The sequence below is a fragment of the Lynx canadensis genome, chromosome C1, assembly GCF_007474595.2.
Source record: "Lynx canadensis isolate LIC74 chromosome C1, mLynCan4.pri.v2, whole genome shotgun sequence".
Taxonomy (NCBI): domain Eukaryota; kingdom Metazoa; phylum Chordata; class Mammalia; order Carnivora; family Felidae; genus Lynx; species Lynx canadensis.
In genome coordinates this window covers 36,595,875-36,619,570 of record NC_044310.1, presented here as the reverse complement: position 1 = coordinate 36,619,570, position 23,696 = coordinate 36,595,875, and the positions used below count along the sequence as shown (strand labels likewise).

The window sequence follows — 23,696 nt, the reverse complement described above, 5'->3', positions numbered from 1 at the left end:
CGGACCCGGTGCCGGGCCCTGACTCCCCGTCGGGCCCCCTTCGTTCGGTGCCACTTAAGAAAAAAGAGGAGTGGGAGAGAGGAAGGAGAAGAAGGAAAATGAAAAAGAAAAAAAAATCCATATGGGTCGGGTGCTGGGCACAGGTGGCCTCATCTGTCCCATCTCTGGAACGTCTGGAGGGGAGAATGTGACGGTGAAGAGGCACACTCGCCAAAGGAGAGAGCTGTGCCTTGGCCCACTAAGTGGGGTCTGCTGGGCCCTACTTTACCTCACCCCCTAGACTTGAAGCAACGGGGCCCCTGGACCTTCGATCCCTACCACCACCACCCATGGCACGCGGGCACTGTGAACAGAGCTGCTCTGAGAGGGACTAACTACCAGCAAGGCCCCTGAGCCCAAGGGGTGGGAGGAAGCAGGGGCAGGGAGGAATGCCCTGCGCACGGTGAAAGGCCACCAGCTCCCACTTCTCTTTCTGCTCTCCTTGTCTCTACCCCAACATGATCTTTTGGGATTAAGGGGGTGTGAGGAGGTCCTGATTTGAGCCAGGATAGTCTCCTAAGGTAGAGCTGGGTTGAGCACTCCACTGACTGGTAGATCAGATCCGGGGGAGTTGAGGCTGAAGCAGACAGGGATGAATGGTGAGGGGGCTCCTCCAACCAGGAAGGCCTCAGTGTGATCCCCACTGCATTCCCGATGAGCCTCTCTCCTCAGTAAAGCACCTCTAGAGTCCAGTCCTCTGTGATGGTGCAGCCTGGGGTGAGAGGCTGCCTGTGGAGCTTCTGGCTGAGCACCCTTGATTCTGGGGTCCTCCTAGCCAAGTGCCTCATCTTCCTAGCACCGGCCCCTCTTGGAGACCTGGAAGGGGACCCCAGGGGAGAGGAGCGTGTGACCGATCATCGTGGGAACAAGTGTGTGAGATTGGGAGCGGGGTGAATCTATGTGTCTGTGCATGGGGTTGCCTGGCTACGCGTAAGAGATGGGGAGTGTGGGAGTATTTGGGTGACAGTATCTAACGTCATACACGAATGTGAGAGTGTGTGTAGGTGTGTGTGGTGGTGGTTAAGGAGTGAGTCACCCAGTGAGAAGGATGGGAGAAGCACTCCCCGGGGCTGGTCAAAGCCTACACCTTTCCCCTGACATGCCTGCGTTCTGCCCAGTGAGTGAGGGCATCTGGTAGAGGGATGGAGGCCGCCTCCCAAAAGAAGCAAGGGAGCTGGGGACCGGGGTGGGGCGGGGGGAAGATCCCGCAACCCTGGGCCAGCCCCTCCTCGCTGCAGAGACACAGGAAAGCTGTGCCCAGAGATGGTGGCACACCCCTTGCTGGCTATAACTTCCTGCCCATCGACCTTGGGCTTCAGCAGCCTCCCTCTTTCTTCCCAGGGTAGGCTCTACTGCTCTTCTTCCCTGGTCTGGGATTTCCCCCCAGCCCTGGGAAGGGCTGACTCCCTCTCTGCCTCTTCCCCCTCTGACTCTTCCCTTCCCCTGACTCCCTTTCTGCCTCTGCCTCTCCTGCTGTCTCCCCCACCACTGACCTGGAGAAAAGTGAATCTGTCTGCGTAGGTGCAAGCAGGTCATTTCTATTAATTCACATGGATCGATGGGCCCTAACCTTTGAAGCATCCAGCCCCTGGAGCTGATGACCTCTTCTCAGAACACTTCCCCACCCCCCACTCTGTGTGTGTGTGTATGTGTGTGGACACGCTTGAGCATGCACATGCAAGAAAGACCGCCTTCCCAGGTTTCGCTTCTGGATCACTGGTCTGCAGCCTCAGACGCCACCTGCTGCTGCCTTGGTAGAGCAGGAGGTGAGAGGGGCCACCGCTGATGCTGCCTTGGGGTGTGGTCTGGACCACCCTCTTTAGGACGAGGCCCCCCAGATTCTAGCCTGGAATGGTAGGCCCAGCCCCAATCTCTCTCCCACCTGCTGGCAGAGGCCTAGAATTACACCACCAGACCTTCCTCTTCTCCCTGCCAAAGACTTCCAGGTCCTGTCTGGGAGGGTGGGAGGAAGAGTGAGCATGTGATAAGGGCTCAGTGCCACAAATGCATGGTGTGAGTGAATTGAATTGGGGAGGGGGGGCACCAGGGGGAAACATTGGTTCGCTGAAGTCTCCCTTCCATTGCCTCCCCTAGCCAAAGGGCATCCTTTGTCCCTTCTGTGTCCCCTCCCCCTCCACAGGTACATTAGGAGATATTCCCCGTACCCCAGGGCCCACTTCCCAAACAGCCAGCCCTAGAAACCACTCCCCCACTCCCTGTATCTTTCCTGGGCCTCCTACTGTGGGTGGGGGCTCCTCCCCTCACACTCCTTCAGGCCCTTCTAGGGCAGTAGACCACTGAGGAGCCAGCAAGGCCCAGGAACACCTCACTCTCTGACACAGAGGCTGGATGATGGCTCTGTCCCCACCCGTCTGCAGGCTCCTCTCAGGCAGGCTCAGGGGGCCAGTCTGTGGGCAGTGAAGACACAACTCTGACAGCGCAGGAGCAGCGGGCTCCCTGACCTCGAGAAATTCAAGCCAGGACTGGCTTGCAGGGACACAGCACAGGGGCGCTGAGATGAGGGCCCTCCCACTCCTCCCCTGAGACTCTGAGAATGGAGGCACGAGGGCCTGTCCTCAGAAGTCCAGGGGCTGCAAGTGTAGGAGGCACAGCTGGTCCTTCTGAAAGGAGGGGTGCTTCCTGGGGCCTGTGGGGCTCAGGGGTTGGCAGGGTGAGCCCCACTTCCCGGAGGGAACTCCCAATAGCCTGGGACAAGGGAGCCTACTAAGGTGCTGGGAACTCGGATCTCCTCCCTCTGTTCCCACCAGAAGAAATGAGGGCAGCCACTTAGGACCATTTTTTACTGATTTAAACAATTCCTGAGGGGCATCTGGGTGGCTCAGTCAGTTAAGTGGTGGTTAACTCTTGGTTTCGGCTCAGGTCATGATCTCACAGTTCGTGGGCTCGAGCCCCACGTCAGGCTCTTCGCTGACAGTGTGGAAGCCTGCTTGAGATTCCCCCCCACTCTCCCTCTCTCTCTGCCCTCTCCCACTCGTGCTTTCTCTGTCTCTCTCAAAATAAATAAATAAACTTAAAAAATAAATAATTCCTGAACCCTACTATGTGTCCAGCACTGGGAATATAGCGGTGAACAAGCTCTGGAGGGGGGCTTACATCTACTTGGGGGAGACAGACAATAAAGAATTACGTAAACAAGACAAAAAATGTTAGCGGAAGTGCCGTGCAGAAAATCACCATAAGAAGATGTGACAGAGGGACTTGGGTGGCTGGGGAGGTCTTCTCTGAGAGGTGACATTTAAGCTGAGCTCTGACAAGAGTCAGTCATGCAAAGGTCAAGGGCAAGAACATTTCAAGCTCAGGAAATGGCCAGTGCAAAAGCCCTAAGGTGAGAATGAACTTCGCCTCTGTGTCCAACCAAGAAAGAAGGGCTGTAGATGAAGTTGGGGAGGGTGGGTAGGGGGGGCATCTTGCTCAGCTCATGTACAGCTTAGTAAACCAGGGTGCAGAGTTGGGATTTTACTCTCAGTGAGGTGGAGGGTTTTAAGCAGGGAAGTGACGTGGTCTGATTTATGATGGTAAAGATCGCTCTGCCTTCTGTGTGGAAAATAGAGTGTCGAGGGGCAAGAGGGAAAACGGGGTGGAGTGGGAGGTTATTGCAGTGAGATATGCTGGGGGTGCTGGGACTGGAGTGGTGGCTGGGAAGTGGACAGATTCTATGCCCATTTTGGAGGTCTCTCTGTTGGGGAAGTTCAAGAGGAGTGAAAGAGAGGACTCCAGGAGGAACTTCTAGAATTTTGATTTGAGAGCTCAGCATAGGGTGAAGAGTCAGGGCTGTGGTAAGAGGAAAATTCTGTTAACCCAGGGGAGCTGTCCTGTGATTGCTGGAGGCACAGCCCTGAGTTCTGGAAAGAGAGGATGCAGATTTAGAAGCCATTGTCATATGGATGGTCGGGAAGCCACGAGTCCAGATGAGGCATCTGAGACATGACAGAGAACTCAGAATCTAGAATAGTCTAACCTCTGAATCTAGGAGAGAGAAGGAACGTTGAATTGCCCAGTTCTGAATCCCACCCAACCTTCTGCTAATGCAAGTGCCTTGCTGAGGAGGTCTGTGGACTTGGGGAGTTGGGGATTGGGGAGAAGTGAGTGGAATGTGAGCTCCAAGAAGTTAGCACTTCCGGCTTGTTCACTGCTCTGCACTCAGGTGTTCACCTGGCACAAGGTAAGTACACAATACATATTTGTCGAATGAGTAAAAGGTGTGGATCTTATCACATGGCGAAGACGCCAGGTCCCCAGTAATAGGGAATTATTAAGATGCCTGCTCTGGGCAGGAAGGGAGAAAAGCCCCTTACGTGTGTGGGACTTGCCATGGCCAGTTCCTGTTTTCCACCTCTTTGTGGAAGGTGGGGTGACGCAGGAACGTAGAGCTGGCTAGATGGGTGTGGATGGAAGTGCCTGAGGGGTAGGCTCCCCGAAGTAGGAGATGGCCAGATGGACTGGGGAAGCCTGAGGAAATAGGCACTGCTAGGGAGTGCCACCAGAGGGCACTCTAGGCACATGACAGGGGATAGAGACTTCTCAGCCCAGCCAGACTGTATTAACTTGGCCTTTTCCCCTTCTGAGGGCAAACCCCTGAGGAGGAGGGGGAGCAAGGAGCCGGGCATACAAGGACTGGGGGTGGGGTCACCCAAGTTTACTGATACCTCCAACGCCGAAACCTGACCTTATTACAGAGGGAGGCCTGATCCTGGACAGCCTCTATCAAGGTCACAGGTAAGACCTGAGTCTGGTTATCTTGATCTTAGACTGAGACCTCACCCCAGCCCATACTGAGTCCTGGCCTAAACATGATCCTGGTCATAATCTGAGGCTTGACACTGCCTGGTCCCTACACTGAATCCTGATCCTGATCTTACACTGAGTTCTAACTCAGTCCATAAACTAAACCCTGATCTTTATCAAAAATTAAACCCTGACCTGGGCACAGACTGAGTCTTGATCATGGGTCTACATTAAGCCCTTATTGTGGTCCCAACCTGAACTCTGACCCTGATCCATACATTGAACACTAACCCTGGACAAAGACTGAATTTTCATCATGGTCACAGACCGAGTCAGGCTTCAGTCCCAGAAGGAAATAACTCCTGGAAATACTTTTGAGGGAAAGAAAAGGAATTCTGGATCTCTGAATGGTCCAGAAACTCCTGGACATTAGACCCCTGAGAGGCCAGACAGAAAGGCTGTCTAGGACATGAGGGAGGAAGGACGGCCAGGCCTTCTCCAAATACCCTTGGAGCTCCAGGTGGGGGGCCTTCCTCCCTGCCTGGATGTCTGAGGGGCCTGCAGGCTGAGTTTCTTCCATCTGCACTTCTGACTCCCTAGGAACCTTGAGCAAGTCCCTCTCATTGTCTACCCCTTGTTACCTTTCAGGGAAAATGTGAGGAGAAGGTGACCTTGCATGTGAAAGTGTCCTTCCACGGACCAGGCCATGACTGAGGACTTGTGTCCCCTGTGCTCTGGATGCCCCTTCCCTCCTCACTCTGGATGGTCACTCCAAATAGGCAAGAAAGAGTGAATCATGCTCAAGGTGGCACCAGCCAGGCCTCAGCCTCAGGTTGGCAGGGGCCCGTGAGCGTGAGGGCGGTGTGGGCTGGGTAGTAGAAGTCCCAGAGGTCCCCGTACACTCCTGGGGTCTGGTGTGTATGAGGGCTGGGAAGACCACACACCTGTCCCCAAGGCACACGGGCCAATTCAGTTTCTGCCCTACTCAGGGTACAGCCTGGGTGTCTTGCCCTGCAGGGCCAAGCTGGCCTCTACCAGACTCACTGGCCAGCTCACCTTGGGAGGGACCGAGGGCAGGAATGGGGACCAAGCCAGGCAGGAGCCCGGGCGGGGGAGGGGACAGCTCTAGTCAAAAAACGCTGACGCCAAAGACAATGAGCTCTCGGAGGCTGAGGCAACTCATTTGGTCCCGGCCACGCTTTATTAAATTCTCATAAACCTGTCAGGGGGGACAGGGCTCGCTTCAGTTTACCTCATTAGCCCGACACAATGACAGTGGGGGGGGGGCGGGCAGAGGGAGGAGGCGGCAAGGGGAGGCCCTTGCTCAGCGCTGAGAACTGAGCCAGCCGGGAAGATAATTGAATTAAGTGGCTTTTGTTAATGGTTTTTAAGACTCCGAAGTGTAAATAACATTTAGGGGCTTTCTTTTAATGGTGCTGGGGTTTTAGAGACCCAGGGAGCTTAGAGGAGGCCCAGCAGGTCCCTGCCCCTCCCCCACCCCAGAGAGCTGCACGGTGACGCCTTGAAGTTAGACTGGGAGGAGCGAAGGGAAGGGCCAGAGAAGGTACGACAACTTCCTGGTGGGTCTTTGAACCAAGGCAGGGAGGGGACGTGAGCAAGGGAGGACAGAGAGGCTGGGGCTGACTGTGATGGCCTGCCCAGGCTGGAATGCCGCCATTGGACAAAATGAGCAGGGACGTCCCTGGGGTGTTACCGGAGGCATGGCTTGTAAGTGTTCAGGGGACACTGGGGCATCCAGTGTTCATTCCTCATTGATGGGTCTCGGGACTTTATGGGTTTGTTGCTTATTGCCAGTGGGAGGGGCTCCCCTGGAAGGTGGTGAGGGCCTTACCATGGCACACGTGGGAAGGCTTCCTGGTGGATTAGACTAGACCTCACGCTTCTGGTTTTGGAACCCAACCCCTGGCTTTCCTCAGTGACAACTTCTCCCTCTCTGCAAGTAAGAGCAGGTCCAGGAGCTCCTGGGGCTGGAGGCAAAGGGCTCTGACTAGATCCCAAGGAGCTGGAAGTGAGATGGGGCAGGACTGGCCCCAGGCCAGCCCATAAAGGGTTAAGGCATTAATCGCCCTGCATGCGACAAAGGGAAGTGGGTTTTCTGATCCAGAAAGGATCAGTCCGTGGGACGCCCCATCAGACCCTTCAGCGTGAAATTACACCCCAGCAGGGGTGCTACCCCCCCCCCAACTACCCGCCTAGGCCTGGCACAGGATTAGGGCCTGGAGTCATCAGTTTAATAGATCCCACCTCCCCCACCCCCCACCACCACCCCCTCTCTCCCAGGAGCCTTCAGTCCTTCCTCCAGGCCCGGGCCAACCTCTTTACTCACCTGCTGTCCACCTGGCTATGGATCTGTCTGGTCATCTCTGGCCTCACTCTTAGTCTGGTCATTCCACCAGTCTCCTTGGCTGAACCCTGACCCCAGCCATGCACTGAGCCTTGACCCCACTCTCTATTTTAGTTTCTTCATAACCTTTAATCAGCATCCCAGATGTATTTGTTTCATTGCTTATCTATGTCTCTCCCCACTAGCACTAAGTGCATTTGGAGCTGAGACAGTCTATTCATCACTGTATCCCCAGCACCCCAGCTCTGTCTGGCCTGTGGACGGTACTCAATAAAATTAACTGACTGAAGTGCCTCCCGTCCACCTGACAAAGCTTGGGCTGTGGTCCCTAAACTCTGGACATTGGTGCTCAGGACTGAGAGGTAGGAGCTAAAGCCTGTGCCGGGACAGAGCCATGGCCTCCAGAAGAGACAGGGGGCTGTGCTATTGCTCTGCCTCAGGGCCAGCTTCATCTCATAAGGATATCATGAGTGAGACAAGAGAAGGGAGAGGGTGCTCACCCATCCTTGGGTGCCATCCCTGAAGACCCTTTCACCTACTTCCTTAGGCTGCTGCTAGGCCTTTGCTACACAAGTCCCTCTAAGCCCTGTCTGCACCTACAACTGGCCATACCCAGCATAGAAAGAGGTCCTGGAGGGGCGCCTGGGTGGCTCAGTTGGTTAAGTGGCCAACTTTGGCTCAGGTCATGATCTCGCGGTCCGTGAGTTCGAGCCCCGCGTCGGGCTCTGTGCTGACAGCTCTGAGCCTGGAGCCTGTTTTGGATTCTGTGTCTCCCTCTCTCTGACCCTCCCCCATCCATGCTCTGTCTCTCTCTGTCTTAAAAATAAATAAATGTTAAAAAAAAAATTAAAAAAAAAAAAGAAAGAAAGCCGTCCTGGAAGGAACACTTGAGGAAACTGGGGAAGGTGGGGGTGGGGTGTGAATATCACACAGTAAAGAAAACCAAGCAGGACATTCAGAAACCAAGGCTCTCTAAGGCAGGCAGGCAGCCTGTATAGACTACCCTCCAACATCTACACAGGAAACAGAGGCCTAGAAAAAGCCAGGGCTTGCTCAAGGCTGCACAGCAAGGCCAGACAGGAATCAGGTGCCCGAGATTGTAGGCAGAGCTTTTCCTTCATACTGTTCCTCCAGTTCAACTTGACAAGAATGGTATTCAGGTTGAATACTAACTCGGATCCAGGCTTTGGGCCATGCCATGTCCTGCCCAGGGTGTTCCATCTGCGTGTGGGTAAGAACTGTACGCAGTAGCCAAGGGGGTTCAAGAGAGGGAAGGGGCTTCCTCTCCCCTGGTGTTATCAGGCCAGACTCCCTGGAGAGGGTGGTTTGTGAGTGGGTTCTGTATAATGACTAGACTTTCCCCAGGAGGAATCAGCAGGAGCAAAGGCAGGTGGGAAAGGGCACAGTGAGTGTGTGAGGCCCCACATGATTTGGTTGGACATCCCAGAACAAGATGAATAGACACGCTCTGTGTGCACAGTCCCCCACCCCCACCCCAGACCGGGGCCTGATGAGGAGGTGGCAGGTTTCAGCACAGCAGGAGGAAGAACTTCACAAGAGTCAGACCTGGCAAGGAGCTCCCCATCCCTGCAGATTTGTGAGCAGGGGCTGGGTGTTAGTGACCCCTGCCCGAATGGACACTGAACTAGAGATCCCTGCAGATGTCTGTTCTGAGAACCTGTAGCAAGAACCTCCAGCCCATCCCTAAGCCTGCTCCTCCAGCGGGCCAGCTGCCACCCCTACCCTTGTCCATTCCCTTGGGCTTGACAGGGTTCTGGTGGCTGGAATGGGGGAGAAGGAGATGAGAAGGCAGGCAGATAGACTCCCCCTGCAGCTTCAGCTACTCAGGGTCCTGTCTGTGTATCGTAGCGTCCACCCAGTCCAGTCTAAGGTACTTGAGTCCAAGCCTGACTTAAAAACAGGACTAAGACCCTGAGAGGGACTTTCCCCATATCCCACAGTCCGAGAGGCAGATTGAAGGTGGCTTGCAAAGAGCAGACTGAAGGTGAGCCCGAATGAGGGAAGCATTTCGGGCCATTTGTCGGTGCTGCCTCCAGAGGGAGAGGCCCCAGGGTCTGAGGATATCCTGTACCTTCTAAAAGAACCGAAACTCTCTTCCTTCCCTCCCGTGTTGTCAAGCATCCACTTCAGCCTAATCTGGATTCTTCCTGAGGTAATGGAGCTCCTGTTTCTTGGAATTCTCCCTCCGAGAGAATCTTAAGGGAGAAACCAAAGCGTCTTTCCCCCACCCCCGACCGCCCAGCACATCTGCATGGAGGCGGGGGGGGGGGTGGAGGGGGTGACCCTGTGAAGGACCCAGGCTTCCAGGTCTGCCAGGCTGCTCAGGTGGAGATGGCGACAAAGAGCGGCTTTGTGCACACACGCTCACACTCACATGCACCCGCACACGCCCCACACAAGCTCTTTCCAAGAACGGCTCTCCAAGCCTGGTTGCCAAGATAAAGGAGCCACTGGGCGGTCAGCCCCCAGGAGGAAATATCGCTCCTGTGGCCTTTGTTGTTCAAAGGGCTTTGCGAAATCTCCAGACTCCTCTTGGAACAGATCCCGGGCTGAGGTGGCGGTTTCCCGCAGCTGGAGACATAGGCGAGGATGGCATGGCCTCCTGGGCCTGGCAGGGGGGGAGGAGAGCCCCAGGGGGCCAGGCTTGGAGTCATGAGCAGCCCAACAGAAGCATAATCCTTCACTTCCATACTTCCATCATTAGCTCACTCAATTCCCACAGGCCTGGGGGTAGGCCGAGATCTCCCCATTTTACAGTGATAAAACAGAGGTCCAGAGAAGCCTAGAGTTTATTAAACGGCCCCACCGTGAGTTCATGCTAGCAATGAGAGCGACTTGGCACCCGTCTCAGACTTAGCTCAGCCCTACCCCAAATTGAGCCCTGCCCTGGCCACATTCTGAGCCCCAACTCTGACCTCTGAGTTGTGATTTGCCCTAGACTGAGCCCCGCCCCTGGCCTCAATTGATCCCTGATTCCAGCTACACACCGAGCTTTGACCCTGGCCCCTAACAGAACTATGCCCTACCCCAGACTGGTCCCTGATCCTAGCCTCAGATTGCCTCTCCTATTACCTGTAAGCCTCATATGAGGTCAGGGATCTGTGCTTCTCATTCACCTGTGCTGCTTTACATTTCTAAGTGTGTGATTACTCAAGTAATCTCTAGTTTACCTACTAGATTATATATAGGGCTAGGGGGCTGAGTCTATTTTGCTTGTCAGCACTTATAATAGTGTAGTGATAGCAATAATAACAAACATTTGTTGAGCATTTACTAAATGCCAGGCTCTGGGCTAAGCGTTTTACAGATGCTGTCTCATTGAATCCTCACAAAGATCCCTGAAGTAGGTGTTATCCTGAGTCCACTTTACCGATGAGGACACTGAGCCCCAAGGCCACACTAGGAGGAGGGGTGTGGAAGTACAGGATGCTCTCAGTAGTTCCCTTATCCATCACACTCAGCTGCCTGGTGAGGGGAGGGGGCCGAGAGGGAAGCCTCAGATGTAAGAGGCAGTGGAGGCATTTGGGCAGGTGGGAACAGCTGAGGGCTTTCTAGAGACCGAGTTTCTGAAGCCACAGAAGGGCTGGACTGAGGGAGATTGTGATGAGGGAGCCACACCGGCTATGTAATGTGTGGAGTCCAAGGCCAAATGAAAGCGCGGGGCGCTTGTTTACGAATTCAGGATTTCAAGATGGCAACATCAGAACATTATAGGGCTTGAGCCCAGAGCCCTGTGTGGCCACAACTCACACGTCCACGAAGGCAGCCCTGAGAGGGAGGACAGTGTGTGAGGATGGACATGTGTGGATCAGGGAACGTGGGTGCTGCAGCCAAGGACGGACTCACGTGGGCATTCGGGCAGTATCTTCAGCAGGCACGGGGCAGCAGTCACGGAGTATCTTTGGACAGCAAGCTGGCAGTGTAGCTAAGGAGGCCCGCGTGTGGAGGGGGGCTGGTGCCACGCTCAGGGTGTTCAGGGGCGCCCATCTAGAGTGTAAACTAAGAATGCATGTCTGGGAGCTGGGGCGAGTGTGTATGGAACATCCAGGCAACAGACCACGGGCTTGGGTCTGAGGGCTCGTATGGGGGTGGGGGGTGTGTGTCCGTGAGTAGGAGAGAGACAGACACTCTGGGACTGTGCAGCCCACGCGGAAGCCAGCATGTCCCATTGGTGCATGAGAGAGGGTATGTGTGTATGTGGTTGTGAGTGCGAGAAAAGGTGCGTGTGCAATTGTGAGTGTATGGGAGTGTGTGTGTGACTGTGTGAGGACGTGTGCGTATCTCCACCCACCCCCCTGGGCACCGGCCTGTGCTGCCTTCCCTGTTGTGAGGGACTCCCAGGTGAACGTGTCCCCCAGCCCGGCCCCAGGCCTCTGTGGGGCCAGAACCCTCCCAGAGACATTCCAGCCCCGCCATAGGGTGGGCAGACCACAGAGCTGCCTCCAAGGCTGCTGGAGTGATCCTGGGCCTGCGGTGTCAGGTTCCCGGTGGTGCCGGGCCCTCCCTCTGCAGCCCTCTGAGGGCCTTTGTTGGAAGTTCAGACAAACTTGTCAGGGGGGCGGGCAGGAGGCCACCTCCTAATCGGCTTTCCCAGAAGGGAGAGGAGAATGAGAGATTGGGGGGGGCGCTCCAGTCCCCACAGCTCTGTGGGAAAAGGGGGGGAGGGGCAGGCCTAGCCCTACTGGCCCTAAAGCGGCCCTAAAGCCGTCCATCCCCCACGACCTCTCGGAAGGTGCCCTATCCCCTAGGCCGCTGAGGAGCCAGACTCCTGGACTCAAAGAACACTGGGGCCAAGGCCTAAGAAAAGGGGGCTTTGGGGAGAAGTTTCAGGGAGCCCCCCCCCCCGACTTTCTCATCTCACCTACCACATACTATCTGAACACCTTCTGCATGCCAGGCAACCAACACCCCAGCCTCCTCTGGGGCTTTCTCCTCTTTAGCTCATCTGAGCCTCCCAGCCAGCAGACTGGTCATAATTAACGATTCCCATTCAACAGAAGAGGATACTGAGGACCAGAGAGGGCAGTTATTTGCCATAGTAAATAACACGCTGAGAGTAGCTTGTCCCAACCCCATAACAGAATCTTCTCTGCTTCGTTGGATTTCCCTGAGGTCCCATCCTTACCGTCACTCTGTGTGCTCTCTTATGATAACGAGGCTTCGTCCACCATGTCTCTGTTGACAACCACCAAGGTGAAGAGCATGGATTCCGAGGTTAGCCAGGGTCATACCTTGGTTCACTTATTACTAGCTGCATGGTCATGGACAAGTTGTTTAACTGCTCTGTGCCTCATTTTCCTCATCTGTACAATGGAGATAATAGTGCCTACTGCATAGAGTTGTGTGAGAATTAAAGTACCAGGCACAGAGAAAGGGCTATGTAGTATTTGTTAAAGAAATTAAAGTCTACGGGGCGCCTGGGTGGCGCAGTCAGTTAAGCGTCCGACTTCAGCCAGGTCACGATCTCGCGGTCTGTGAGTTCGAGCCCCGCGTCAGGCTCTGGGCTGATGGCTCAGAGCCTGGAGCCTGTTTCCGATTCTGTGTCTCCTTCTCTCTCTGCCCCTCCCCCGTTCATGCTCTGTCTCTCTCTGTCCCAAAAATAAATAAACGTTGAAAAAAAAAATTTTAAAGTCTAGGTCAGCAGTGCAGACAGACCCGTCCCTTGAGCCCTGGTCCTGTACACTCCAACATCTTCCCTTGAATAAACTGAAGGTTCCTCAGATGCAGCAAACAAGGCCAGCCTGAGCTCAGGCTCATTTCCCCAACACTCACCCCAGCCCAAGGGTCTCCATCTAGCATGTTGCCAAACCAGAGACTCAGCAGCAACCTTGACCTTTCCTATTCCTACAGTCGCCTCAGTAATTCTAGTTCCTAGATTTCTCACCCATCTGACCCCTTCTCCCAGACCACATGGATGCCACCCTCCTCTCACCAGGACATGACAATGGCCTCCCCTCCGGTCCCCCAGCCTCCTCATGAACCACCATACTACAAAGAGATGGGGGGATGGGTTTACTAAAATGCAGTCTGATCAGCCCCCTCCCCCACTGGAAATAACTCCCAATGCCCCCCCACAGCTCTCAGGCTTGAATCCAAGCTCACAGCTTCTCTTTCCATTCTCAACCTCTGACTAGCCACCCCACCCCCCATGTTCAGTGCCTTGCTCAGGGCTCAGGGCTCAGGGCTCAGGGCTCAGGGGCTCACCCAGCCAGCTAAGTCTTGCAGCTTTGTATGTGCTGTGTCTCTCCCGGGACACCCTTCCCTCTTGCCCTGCTGGTGAACACTGGACCCATGAAGCACAGCTCCGAAGTCCTTCTCCCAAGGGGCCTTCCTGACCTCCCCAGGCTGAGTGAGTGACGCCTCTTCTGTACTCCCTTAGTTCTCTATTTTTCAACCCCAAATCACCTTGCGCTGTAACTGTCTTGAGAGCACTTTGTCCTCGCTTGTTTTTATACCCAGCACCCAACGCAGGGACAAGCATACAGCGGATGCTCAGTAAGTGTTGAGTAGACAAGTGACTCGGGTTGCAGGGCTACCAGGGCACCTCCTACACCAGGGAATGCGTGTGCTGCAGGGCTGAAGTATGTAGGAGGCACACAGTGGTTCAGGTCTGGGAGGGAGCAGTGAGAGACTTGGGGCAGACATTTGATCTGCCAGCCCCTCGTAGGGAGGTGGGAAGGCAAGGTGAAGGGGGGTGTCCCGCCTAATCCTCAGCCCTACTGGGGAGAGAGGAATGTGTCTCCTGGGTCAGCACAGGGAAATGGGGAGGTCATGGCCCTCCCAGGGTCCCTGCAGCTTGAGGCACCTGCCCCCTAGAAACCCAGGAGACAGCTCCCTGCACACTATTCAGGCCTGCTGGGCTTCTACCAGCAAATCTTCAGAGGGGACTCTCACCACCCCCAAACCCCGGCCTTGAGCTTGTACTATCCCTGCTGGCTCAAGGGCCCTGTACAGACACTCTGGAACCCCAGGGAAGGGCAGTGAAAACTGAATAGAGAAGATGTCTGTACTCTTTTTCTTGAAATGCAGCAGAAATGCATGCGCACGCGCGCGCGAACACACACACACACACACACACACACTTATGAATTCATGGCACAGGTTCTCATACATACTTATAGACTTATAGGCTATAATCACACACACACACCCACACACACACACACACACACACTGCTCACCCTAAGCTGGAAGGACCTTAATAAATCTCTAATCCATCCTGCCACCCATAGCAGAAATCTCTTCTTCATTCTCTACTTGTTCATCTCTGAGGACAAAGAGCTCATTCCCTCCAGAGGTCGTCCATCCCGCTGGAGAACAGCTCTGGCTTTAGGTGCAAATGTACCTGTCTGTCATCCCCCTCTGGGCCTGGCTTACTTGCTGTTTCCCACGGAATCCCCTGCCTCTCCTTATCCTGCAGACCCATCATCCCAGGCTGCCCTGAATACCCCCAAGTGCCCTGCACCTGCCACAAGTACTGTGGTCTAAACAGCCCACAGAAGATGGAACCCTCCCCCACCCTGGTCCCTCTGTTCCCCACAACCACTCCAGACAACAGCCACGATTGGTAAGGGCCATGGAGAGAGCCACGAGGCCAGTATGGGAGTGGCCAATCATGAGGCATGCCTGCCTCCCACCCCCACTGGCCACAGTGCTGGACAAGCAGGAAATAGACCTTGAGACGCTCAGCCCACCGCAGGCATCTCTGGGAATGAATGTGGACCAAGGGCTGTGCTGCCGGATTCTTTTATTAGCCAAGAAGGACAAAGAACAGGTCACAACATCACAGGAAATCAGACAGACGGACGGATCACAGGACAGAGTGTCATGCTGCACTACGCAGGAGGCAGGGCAGGGAGGGGGAAATTTGAGTCTTGCTTTTTTCAACTAACAGAATAAATAAATACAGTACACAGTGTTTTTGCCACGGCCTGGCACAACCTCTAAGCACAAATGGTCACAAAACAGCTGGTTTGGAAAGCAGTCTGTACAGCCCTCCAGCTGCCAAGTCGGGGTTGGGGGCCCAGGCCCCTGGACCATGCTCAGGGGAAGTGAAGAAGCAGGGAAAATGGAGACCTCAAATAAGAGGGAGAGGTGAGGAATGAGGCTTTCCTGGAAGGAATGGTCAGAGATAGAGCCTCACGGTGAGCCAGCAGGCCCCAGGGGAGGCTTCAATCTCAGGTACAAGGGGCCCACGCCAAGCCCATACCCTCTGACTCCTGTAGGAGACACATGGTACACTCTCTCCAGCTCTCTAGCTGTCTTCAGTAACAGGCTGGTCCCCTAAACGAGGCTGACATCTGCACAGGGGCAGGGGATCATGTATACTTTCCCTGCCTTTTCTGGGATAGTGGAATTGGATCAGTTGGACGAGGAAATGTCGACAAAGATCCGAGAGAAGCTGGGCTGAGCTCCAGCCAAGACAGAACATGACTCCAGGGTGGACTTGCCCTTTAGGAGGTCAGGGGAGGCTTCCTGGAGAAGATGGTAATATCTAGAGCTGTTGGATTCCAAGGCCTACTGACAGTCACCTGCATCCAGGGACTGCAAAAGGTGTCAGTCCCCATGCCTGATCTAGATGAGACTGCTTTCATTGCAGAAACAGACCTTCCTGGAGCTGATCCCAGAAGACAAACCAAAAATCCCTTCTGTCTCAGAGAGTCTCCATCCTTCAGTCTTCCTGCCTGAGTCCCTTTTCCTCTGATGCTCCAGTGGCTGTTAAATTCACCTTCCAAATCCCAGATCCCAGATCCTGGTTCAACTGATCCCCCTCACCTGCCTGCCACATCAAGGTGAAGTCTTTAGCCTGGATTCAAGGCCCTCAGCCCCACCTCTCATGAAACAAGGGCCCCCTCCCCCACCATCCACCTAGTCTCACTCCGTTGCTTTATTAAAATAGCTTTCCTGGCCCAGGCAACCATCCCCCTCACTCCCCCCCCCAAAGCCTCCTCCATCCGCCCCAGCTCAGAAAAACACCATCCCCACACAAACGCCAAGAATGATGGGCATCTACTGCTCTGCAAACCAGTCCTACCTGGCCCCAACAGGGGCCTCTGCCTCCTACCACTGGGAGAAGAGACACACCTTAGGAATCTTTACCCTGGTTTCCAGATGCAATTTCTGTAAATAGAGTGTTGAGGGTTCAGTGGTGAGCCACAAAGGGTTGAGGATCATGACTCAGAATCTGTGCAAGCCATTCCCCTCCCCTTGCCCTGAGTCCCTGACACCCTGTAAAGGCATGGAGATGGGGCAACCTCAAAAGCTGGCACTATGACTCAAGAAAATCAGGGTCAAATCCACATTTTCTCAACTGGAAGGGACCCATTATATTTATGGGGAAACTGAGACCCAGAAACTGTGGCCATGCTCATGCAAAGGCTTGTACGTACAACACTCATTGCTCCACAGCAAGGCAACAGTAAATTTCCAATTCATCCACTGTACTTTTGAGAGCCTTTTTGTTGTTGTTGTTGTTGTTGTTGTTGTCATTGTTAGTTTAACTAAAAACTTCCACCCTGCAAGGGTTGTGAGCCCAGACATGCAGGATGTTACAGCTGGGCAGGACGTTACAGACCATCTAATCCAGATGGGGAAACAGGCCCAGAGAGGCTACGGGCTGACTCAAGGCCACACTGCTTTGAAGGGAAGTTTGCTGAGCTGGGCTCCTGGACAGAAACAGGAACCCACTTTTCCATGCCAGTGACTAGCTGGACAGAAGCCCTGACTTCAACAATTAGCTCCAGGACGGCATGTCAACAGAAGCCTGAGACTATGCACTGCTGTGTGGTTTGCACTTATTGTGATCAGGAGTTAGGCTTCAGCCTTTCTTCCTGGCTCAGACGCACCCCTGCAGCAGACTCTAACTCTAGGACTTAGGGGCCAGGAGTGGGAGAAAAGAATCTGCCCCATTCCTCTGAAAACACCTCTCTCTGAGAGCCCCCCTCCCCTGCTGCCTCCCCCCAACCAGAGAAGTCTCACCAGAGAGACCTAGAACCCTGTGGTCAGTCCTGGATGAACACTGGCGGCAGTCCTCTGTCCTGGAGGTCTTACAGGCAGGGATGCCGCCATCCTATTGCCTGCCTCAGCCTGACTCCTGCCTCCACTCCCCTCCTCCTCCATCTTGGGTGGGGCCTCAAAGCTGAGAAAAGAAAGAGAAGAGAATGTGATTTGTGACCCCTTCTAGATGACAGGTCTGAGGGAGGACGGCTAAGGAGGCCAATGCCAGCTCCTGCCCTCAGCTCCAGTGGCAAAAGGGTCTCCAGCTAGGGCCTTACCACCTCTACTGGGGATGGAGAGGAACAGCAGCCTAGAGAGGCCGGTGCAGTGCAGGGAGGAGACAGGCAGGTGGGAAGAAGCAGGAGGAAGAACAGGAAAAAGCAATCACTACAACTAAGAAGTCACAATCCCAAACAAAACATAGCCTGGGAACTGACAACATCACACAGCCAGGACCAAAGAAAGAAAGCAGGAGCAGGGAGAAGAGATGTGGGCAAAGGTCCAGAGTGGGGAAGACAGAGGCTGGGAAGAGAGGGGTAGGAAACAGGACAGAGGCAGGTCAGGGAAGGAGAGGGGAGAGAGAGAGACAGAGGAAAGCCAGAGAGAGATGTGGACGCTGTATGGGGAGGCAAGGACGGCAGGGGGGCTGGGGCAGGCAGGGGCCTGAAAATATAGCTTTATATATTTATATTTATACCTCACATTCCACACATCGACTTACTAGGGGGCAAAGGGGAGGTAGGGAGGGCAGGGAGGAGGCCGTGCAGAGGGGAGGATCTGGCCACGGAGGGCCTCGTTCTCCTGCAGAGGCTGCGGGCGCTCCAGCCTCCCCTCCTCCGATTCGGCCTCCGTGGGATCCAAGCAGGGCCATGCAGAAGGTGTGCAAGTGTGGGCTTCACCGGGGGCTGGGACTCAGGGAGGGGGATGGGGGCAGGACTCCATGGCCCCAGGATCCCCGGGCTCATAGAGTTAACTCCATGCAAGCCGTCCGGGGGTAACCCTGGGGCTGGGAGGGGGCACCCAAGACCCCTGGCTGGGTTGGAGGCCAGCGGTCAGTTGGGCAGCGTATCGAGTCCCAGAGAGGCTGCGTGCTGCTTGGCCCGAAGCCGCAGGTTCTCGATGCTCGTGGTTTTACTGTTCAGGGCAGCAGAGGCAGGTGCCAGGCCTGCCGGGGGCGCGGGCAGCAGCGGGGACCCCCACACGCCCTGGTGGGCAGCAGCAGCTGCCGACAGGGACTGGTAGTAGGACTGGCAGTGCAGCGAGCCCAGCGGGGCCATGTTGACACCCAGGTAGGGGACGGCGGCAGCGGCGGCAGGGGCCGGGCCCCCCACTTCGAAGGATGAGTAGTGCACTAGGTTGTTGGTGGCTGCCATATGCTGGCGGAATTGCTCCTGCAGACGGAAGAGGCTCAGCGGGGATGACGAGTAGGAGTGGGAGGGGCCCAGGAGGCCACCCCCGGGTGCTGCAGGAGCCAGGGCCAGGCTGCCTGGGGAATCTGCAAGCAGAGAACCGAGAACCAAGGGCTCAGGACAAGGACAGTGGTCTGCCAGGAGGGTCTCCCTCAGTCTTCCCACCCCTTGGCACTGCAGATAAGACAGGCATTGGCCGAAACCATATCCACTCATCTCAGCCAAGGCGTGTCCTGAAGCACCCCTCAGAATCCTGGGATGGGGGGGAGCCAGGCTTCCTAGGGCAGTCCCAGAGACCCTGCCAGGGCCCCCCGTGTCTGACTTCTTGGGAGGACTGTCACCTCCCCTTCCCCTCTCTTGTCTGTGGCTCCCGCCCCTCACCAGCTCTCTGCCTGGGCTCAGGATTTGTGTCTGAGCTATGCCACACCCCACAGCTCTGTTCCCTCAGAAACGTGGCTCTGAGTCTCTGCTGCACGTGAGAGTCCCTGATACCAGTGTGGAATTCACCCGATAGGCACTGGTGCATCTGTGCTGGCTGTTAAAATACCATAGTATTTCCATAATGGTTGATAAACAGCTTTTGCCCTGGGCTCCCTAAGTCTCCTCCCCTGCCACCCGGCCCTCCCCGGAAAATACCTGGCACAGGCCTGCTACGGCCAACTCCTTTCTTTTATTTTTTATCTTTTATTTTTTGTTTTTTTGAGACAGAGAGACAGAGAGAATCTTAAGTAGGCTCCACGCCCAGCACTGAGCCCGATGTGGAGCCTGATGTGGGGCTCCACCTCACGACCCTGAGATCAGGACCTGAGCTGAAATCAAGAGTCAGATGCCTAACTGAGCCACCCAGGCGCCCTGGCCAACTCCTTTCTAAGGGATCATGCCCTAGTGCCATGTGTTAAAAGCTGACTCTATCCCTGCTCTGATCCACCTCACATACCCAGGGCCCTGTCCAGCAGGATCTGGCTGTTTTCCCTCCACTGGGCCCCAGCCCGCCCACGGCACCTGCCAAGCCTCACCTGCCTTGGGGCTGCCCCTCTTGCAGCCCAGCCCCTTGCTCTCAGCCCCAGGGCTCTTCTCAGTTTTGGGATCCTCGATTCCTGCCCGGGGATCCTCCTCCCGGTCTGGCTGGTCCTCAGGGGCTGACTCACTGGCCGACTGCTCAGACAGGCTCAGGTGAAGCTCGGCAGGGGGGTCGCCACAGGGCAGGCTTGGGGGCTGATCAGTCTCCAGCTGGGTGTCTGGGGTTGGGGCCTCAGCCTTGCTTTCCCCATGGGAGCCCTCAGCCTCCTTCTGCTTCTGGAGCTGCTCTTTCTGCAGGCTGCGCTGCTTCTTCCGGAACTTGGCCCTGCGGTTCTTGAACCACACCTGGGGATGGGAGAGCAGCTGTGGGTTGTGGAACTGGGTGCTCTGGGAGGGGACGTGCATGATAACACTGCCTCCCACCCCGCAGGAAACATGCACCCCAGTCCCTTCCAAAACCCCACTCCTGTCATCGCAGGCATTCATGGAGAGAGCAGTTACACGGGCACTGAGGGATAAAAATGCTGGCTCCTGGGCAGAGGGAAGCCAGGTCGGTGGGCTGGTGCTTGTCTGCAAGGTCCACTTAGAGGAGCGGGGACCTACCTGCACCCGGGCCTCAGGCAGGTTGGTGCACATGGCCAGCCTCTCCCGCATCACCACATCTGGGTAGTGAGTCTTCTGGAAGGTCTTTTCCAGGGCCTCGAGCTGCTGGGCAGTGAACGCCGTGCGGCTACGGCGCTGTTTGCGATGCTGTGAGCCATAGCGGGCCTCCAAGATGATGTCTTGAAATGTACAGCCGTTGGAGGGCAAGGAGAGGGCGCCCATTTAATTATAGGAAATAGGTTTTGAATCTTACTTTGCTCTGACCCGCTGCAGACACCCAGGCTCCTGCAGAGCCGGGTCCTGGCCCTTTCCCCTTGGAAACCCCGCAACTTCTCTCCATATGGCTGGGGTTTTGAGATCTCTCCTTGCCCACGTTCACTATAAGGACCACAGAGGTCTAACTCATCTCCATGAACAGCTGTCAGGAATATGACTGAGAGCAGTCTTCCTCATTTGGTTTGAGGGTGTATGGGTAGATAGGTGGACATTGCCCTAAGATCCTCAAAGTCCTAGGATGCTGAGCATAATATTCCGAGACTACATGATGCTAATAATCTGTTTACCAGTGTCACAAAGCTTATAACGTCCTATAACCCTTAGATTCTGGATACCAACAGAATATTGGCCCCTGACCGTGAGAAGCCAGGCTGGCAGCAGGGATGGTATCTGCAAGGTCTAGTTAGGTGAGGTCTGACTGGTACACAATTCACTGGCACTTGATTCCATGTCCTCTGCGTATGACTCTGAGGATCCAAGTTGGCCTAAGAGTCTCTGATAGCAAGACCTGAGGCTCCTGCTCTTATGTCTCCTCAAAAGAAAGCCCGGCACTGGCAGGGCCCTCAGAGCACGGGAAAGTTTTTGCATCTAGTCTTGGCCCTTTTGGCTGCTTCCTCAAAGGACAAAAAAGACTAGGTTCTAACCACTGCTTGGATGGGAGACAGAGCTAATGGACTGTTGATTCTACCGTCCTGCTCACATGCTGGTGACACGAAAACCACTGAGGATAGAGATCTGCCTAGGGCTGGTGTCTAGGATCCAGCCCTTCTGCTTGACTACATCCTGGTGGATGGACAGTAACCTCTCTCCCCTGCCTCCCATAGCCCATAAATGGATCCTGGACTGCCTGTATTGAAGCGAACCTGAGCTGGGCCAGCCTCTGATAGGGCTGCCAGAGTCCTTCCCCTGTACTCCAGGGACTGGGGAGTCATCCACGGCGCTCTAAATGGGGAAGGAGGCAGCTGGGTATCCAGAAAGGCTACCTTTGGGTTGCTCCTTCTTCAGTTTAGAGGGAGCCCTGAACCTCTCACAAACTGGCACTAATCCCAGCCTGGACTGAGCTCACACTGGTTACCTAGGGACTGGGGACCCCTCGGTCAGCTGAACCCTGGTTGAGGGAGCAGCGGCTCAGCACCCTGCTGCTGGCTCCAGGGGCCATACGGGTGGGTGATCACAGGGGAGGCCAGGCTGTCTGTACCGTCAGCAAAACTTTCTGCCAGAAGGCGAGGCCTCCAAACAAAGGCCCACCTAGAGCTCATGTCCTTCCTTCTTAAGAATTAAGAGAATTGGGGTGGAGTGCTAAATGTTCCCGTTCCTCTGCCCCCACCAGCAGAGAGGAGCCTCCACCCCCTGCCTCCTCTCTGGGTCTAGAGCACAGTGAGGAGCTGGTGTCACCACCAGGTTCGGGATAGGGAATCCACTCCAAATCAGAGATGCAGCCATAGCCAGGACAGGACTGTACCCACATTCCCACACTGGAGACTTATGCCCCACACTGATCTAAAGAAGACAACCAGGGGCCCAGGGATTTTGTTCACTGAGCCCTGCCCCAAGGCCCCGCAGGGTCTCAAGGAGTGGAAGTGACTGCCCCGCCCTCCCCCAGGCCGACACCTCTTCCCAGGCAGGGTCCTCATATCCCATCCCTTTTCTGTGCCTCTGCTCATGCTGGTGCCCTCACCAGTCATTCCTTTTTAAGGCCTGGCTCCTGCCCCCACAGCCTGCAGGAAGGCTTCTCTGACTACACCAGATGCCGCTGCTCTGAGCTGCCCCGCCACTGAATCTTAGCCACACTCCTGCCGTGCTCTTCTATGGCTCTGTGAGCACCTGGTCTCCCTGGGGGTCCCCTGAAGTCCTCTGAGTACTGCCTGGCACAGGGCAGTGAACCCACATGGGTTCACTAGCTGCTCAAGGTTTGATCTGAGACAGGAGAGAAAGGGCGGCCCCACCTCCCGGGAATCATGCCCCTCACCTATGGGGTCACATCCTTCTCACACCCAGCGAGGGGCTACAGGGCAGGGCAGCAAATCAGTAGAAGGGAGACGGGGACACAGGACTGCAGCTCCCTCATGGGCCCTTACCTTGGGACTTGAGGAATAATGACTTCTGAGCACTTACCAATCTCTGCTGAATCCTTTGCCTATGTTACCTCAAATAACTTCCCGATCATCCTATTGTCCCCTCTGATTAAAGGGGACACAGGCTCAGAGAGGAGAGGTGATGCGCAGACCCCCAATAACTACAGACCTGGGGCTCCGAAGCTTATATTTTTAGCCCTAGTGTCATGTTCAAACCCTCCAGCCCCACCCCCACCTAGATTTGACCTCTCTGAGCCTCAGTTTCCTTGTCCATAAAATGGAGACAATGACCTCCTTTATCGGGGTTGGATTTGATGCGCAGAGAAAGCCTCACACAGCACCTGGCACACAACCAGCTGTTATTACTTGTATGACTCCCTGTGCCTGAAATACCCTCTCCCGGGCACTCCACTCCTCTCGCAGCGACTCAAGGCGAGTCCCTTACCCTCCCGCCTCAGTCTTCATCTGCAAGATAGGCAGAGAGGCGGATGAGTCCCTCCCTCATGGGGTCGTTAAGGGAATCCAAAGGCCAGGGCAGCACCAGTGCCCAGCACAGTCCTGGCAAACAAGGAGCGCTCTGGATGGTCACACATAGATTTTAAATTGACGCCTTTCTGTGTTGCTAAGTGACCTGGATCTTCCACAGCCTCCCAGAGTAAAATTTCCCAGTGCTCCCTCCCTCCTATCTTCAACTTCCAGAGCCTCCTCCCCCAGACCTCTCCTCCACCGCAGGCCCCACGGTTCTGTGCCCAAGGTCCCATCTCCATGGCCCTTACCAGCCAGGCGCTCAGCCAGCGTAAGCGCATGCACCGATGGCCGGTAGTCGGGGGCGTGCTGGGCCTGCTGGGCCGCCTGCTGGTGCAGGTTGTACATGGCGCTGAGTGAGTTCATGGCGTGCAGCGAGTAGCCATTCACCCCGTAGTGCTGCATCGCGGCGTGCGCCTGCGGACGGGGAAGAGGAGAGGAGACCTGAACCAGGGTATCACACTCCACCCTGGGGTAGACATCCCTAGCCTAGACCTTGGGTGTTCACCTCACCCCCGAGAGCTTCTGCCCCTCCATCAGAAAGTGGCCCGGGCTCTGGGCTCTGGAGTCAGACTGCCCGGGCTGGAATCTCAACTCTACCACTTAGGAGCTTTGTGACTT

At 55.4% G+C, this 23,696-nt stretch overlaps 1 protein-coding gene across 2 annotated transcripts; it reads right to left on the bottom strand.

Annotated features, from left to right (window-relative positions):
- Positions 1–18,219: 18,219 nt before the first annotated feature.
- On the bottom strand, positions 18,220–23,489 carry DMBX1 (diencephalon/mesencephalon homeobox 1). Of its 2 annotated transcripts, none has more exons than XM_030328068.1 (4): positions 23,327–23,489; positions 20,200–20,378; positions 19,593–19,941; positions 18,220–18,662 (listed from the first exon to the last, which is right to left on the bottom strand). In XM_030328068.1, exons 1-4 carry the CDS (start codon positions 23,478–23,480, stop codon positions 18,220–18,222), a joined length of 1,125 nt encoding a protein of 374 aa, XP_030183928.1. In that variant the 5' UTR covers positions 23,481–23,489. The 2 variants fall into 2 exon arrangements, with proteins under 2 accessions (XP_030183928.1, XP_030183927.1); XM_030328067.1 differs by having other exon boundaries at positions 20,200–20,395; positions 23,329–23,480.
- Between the last annotated feature and the right edge of the window lie 207 nt (positions 23,490–23,696).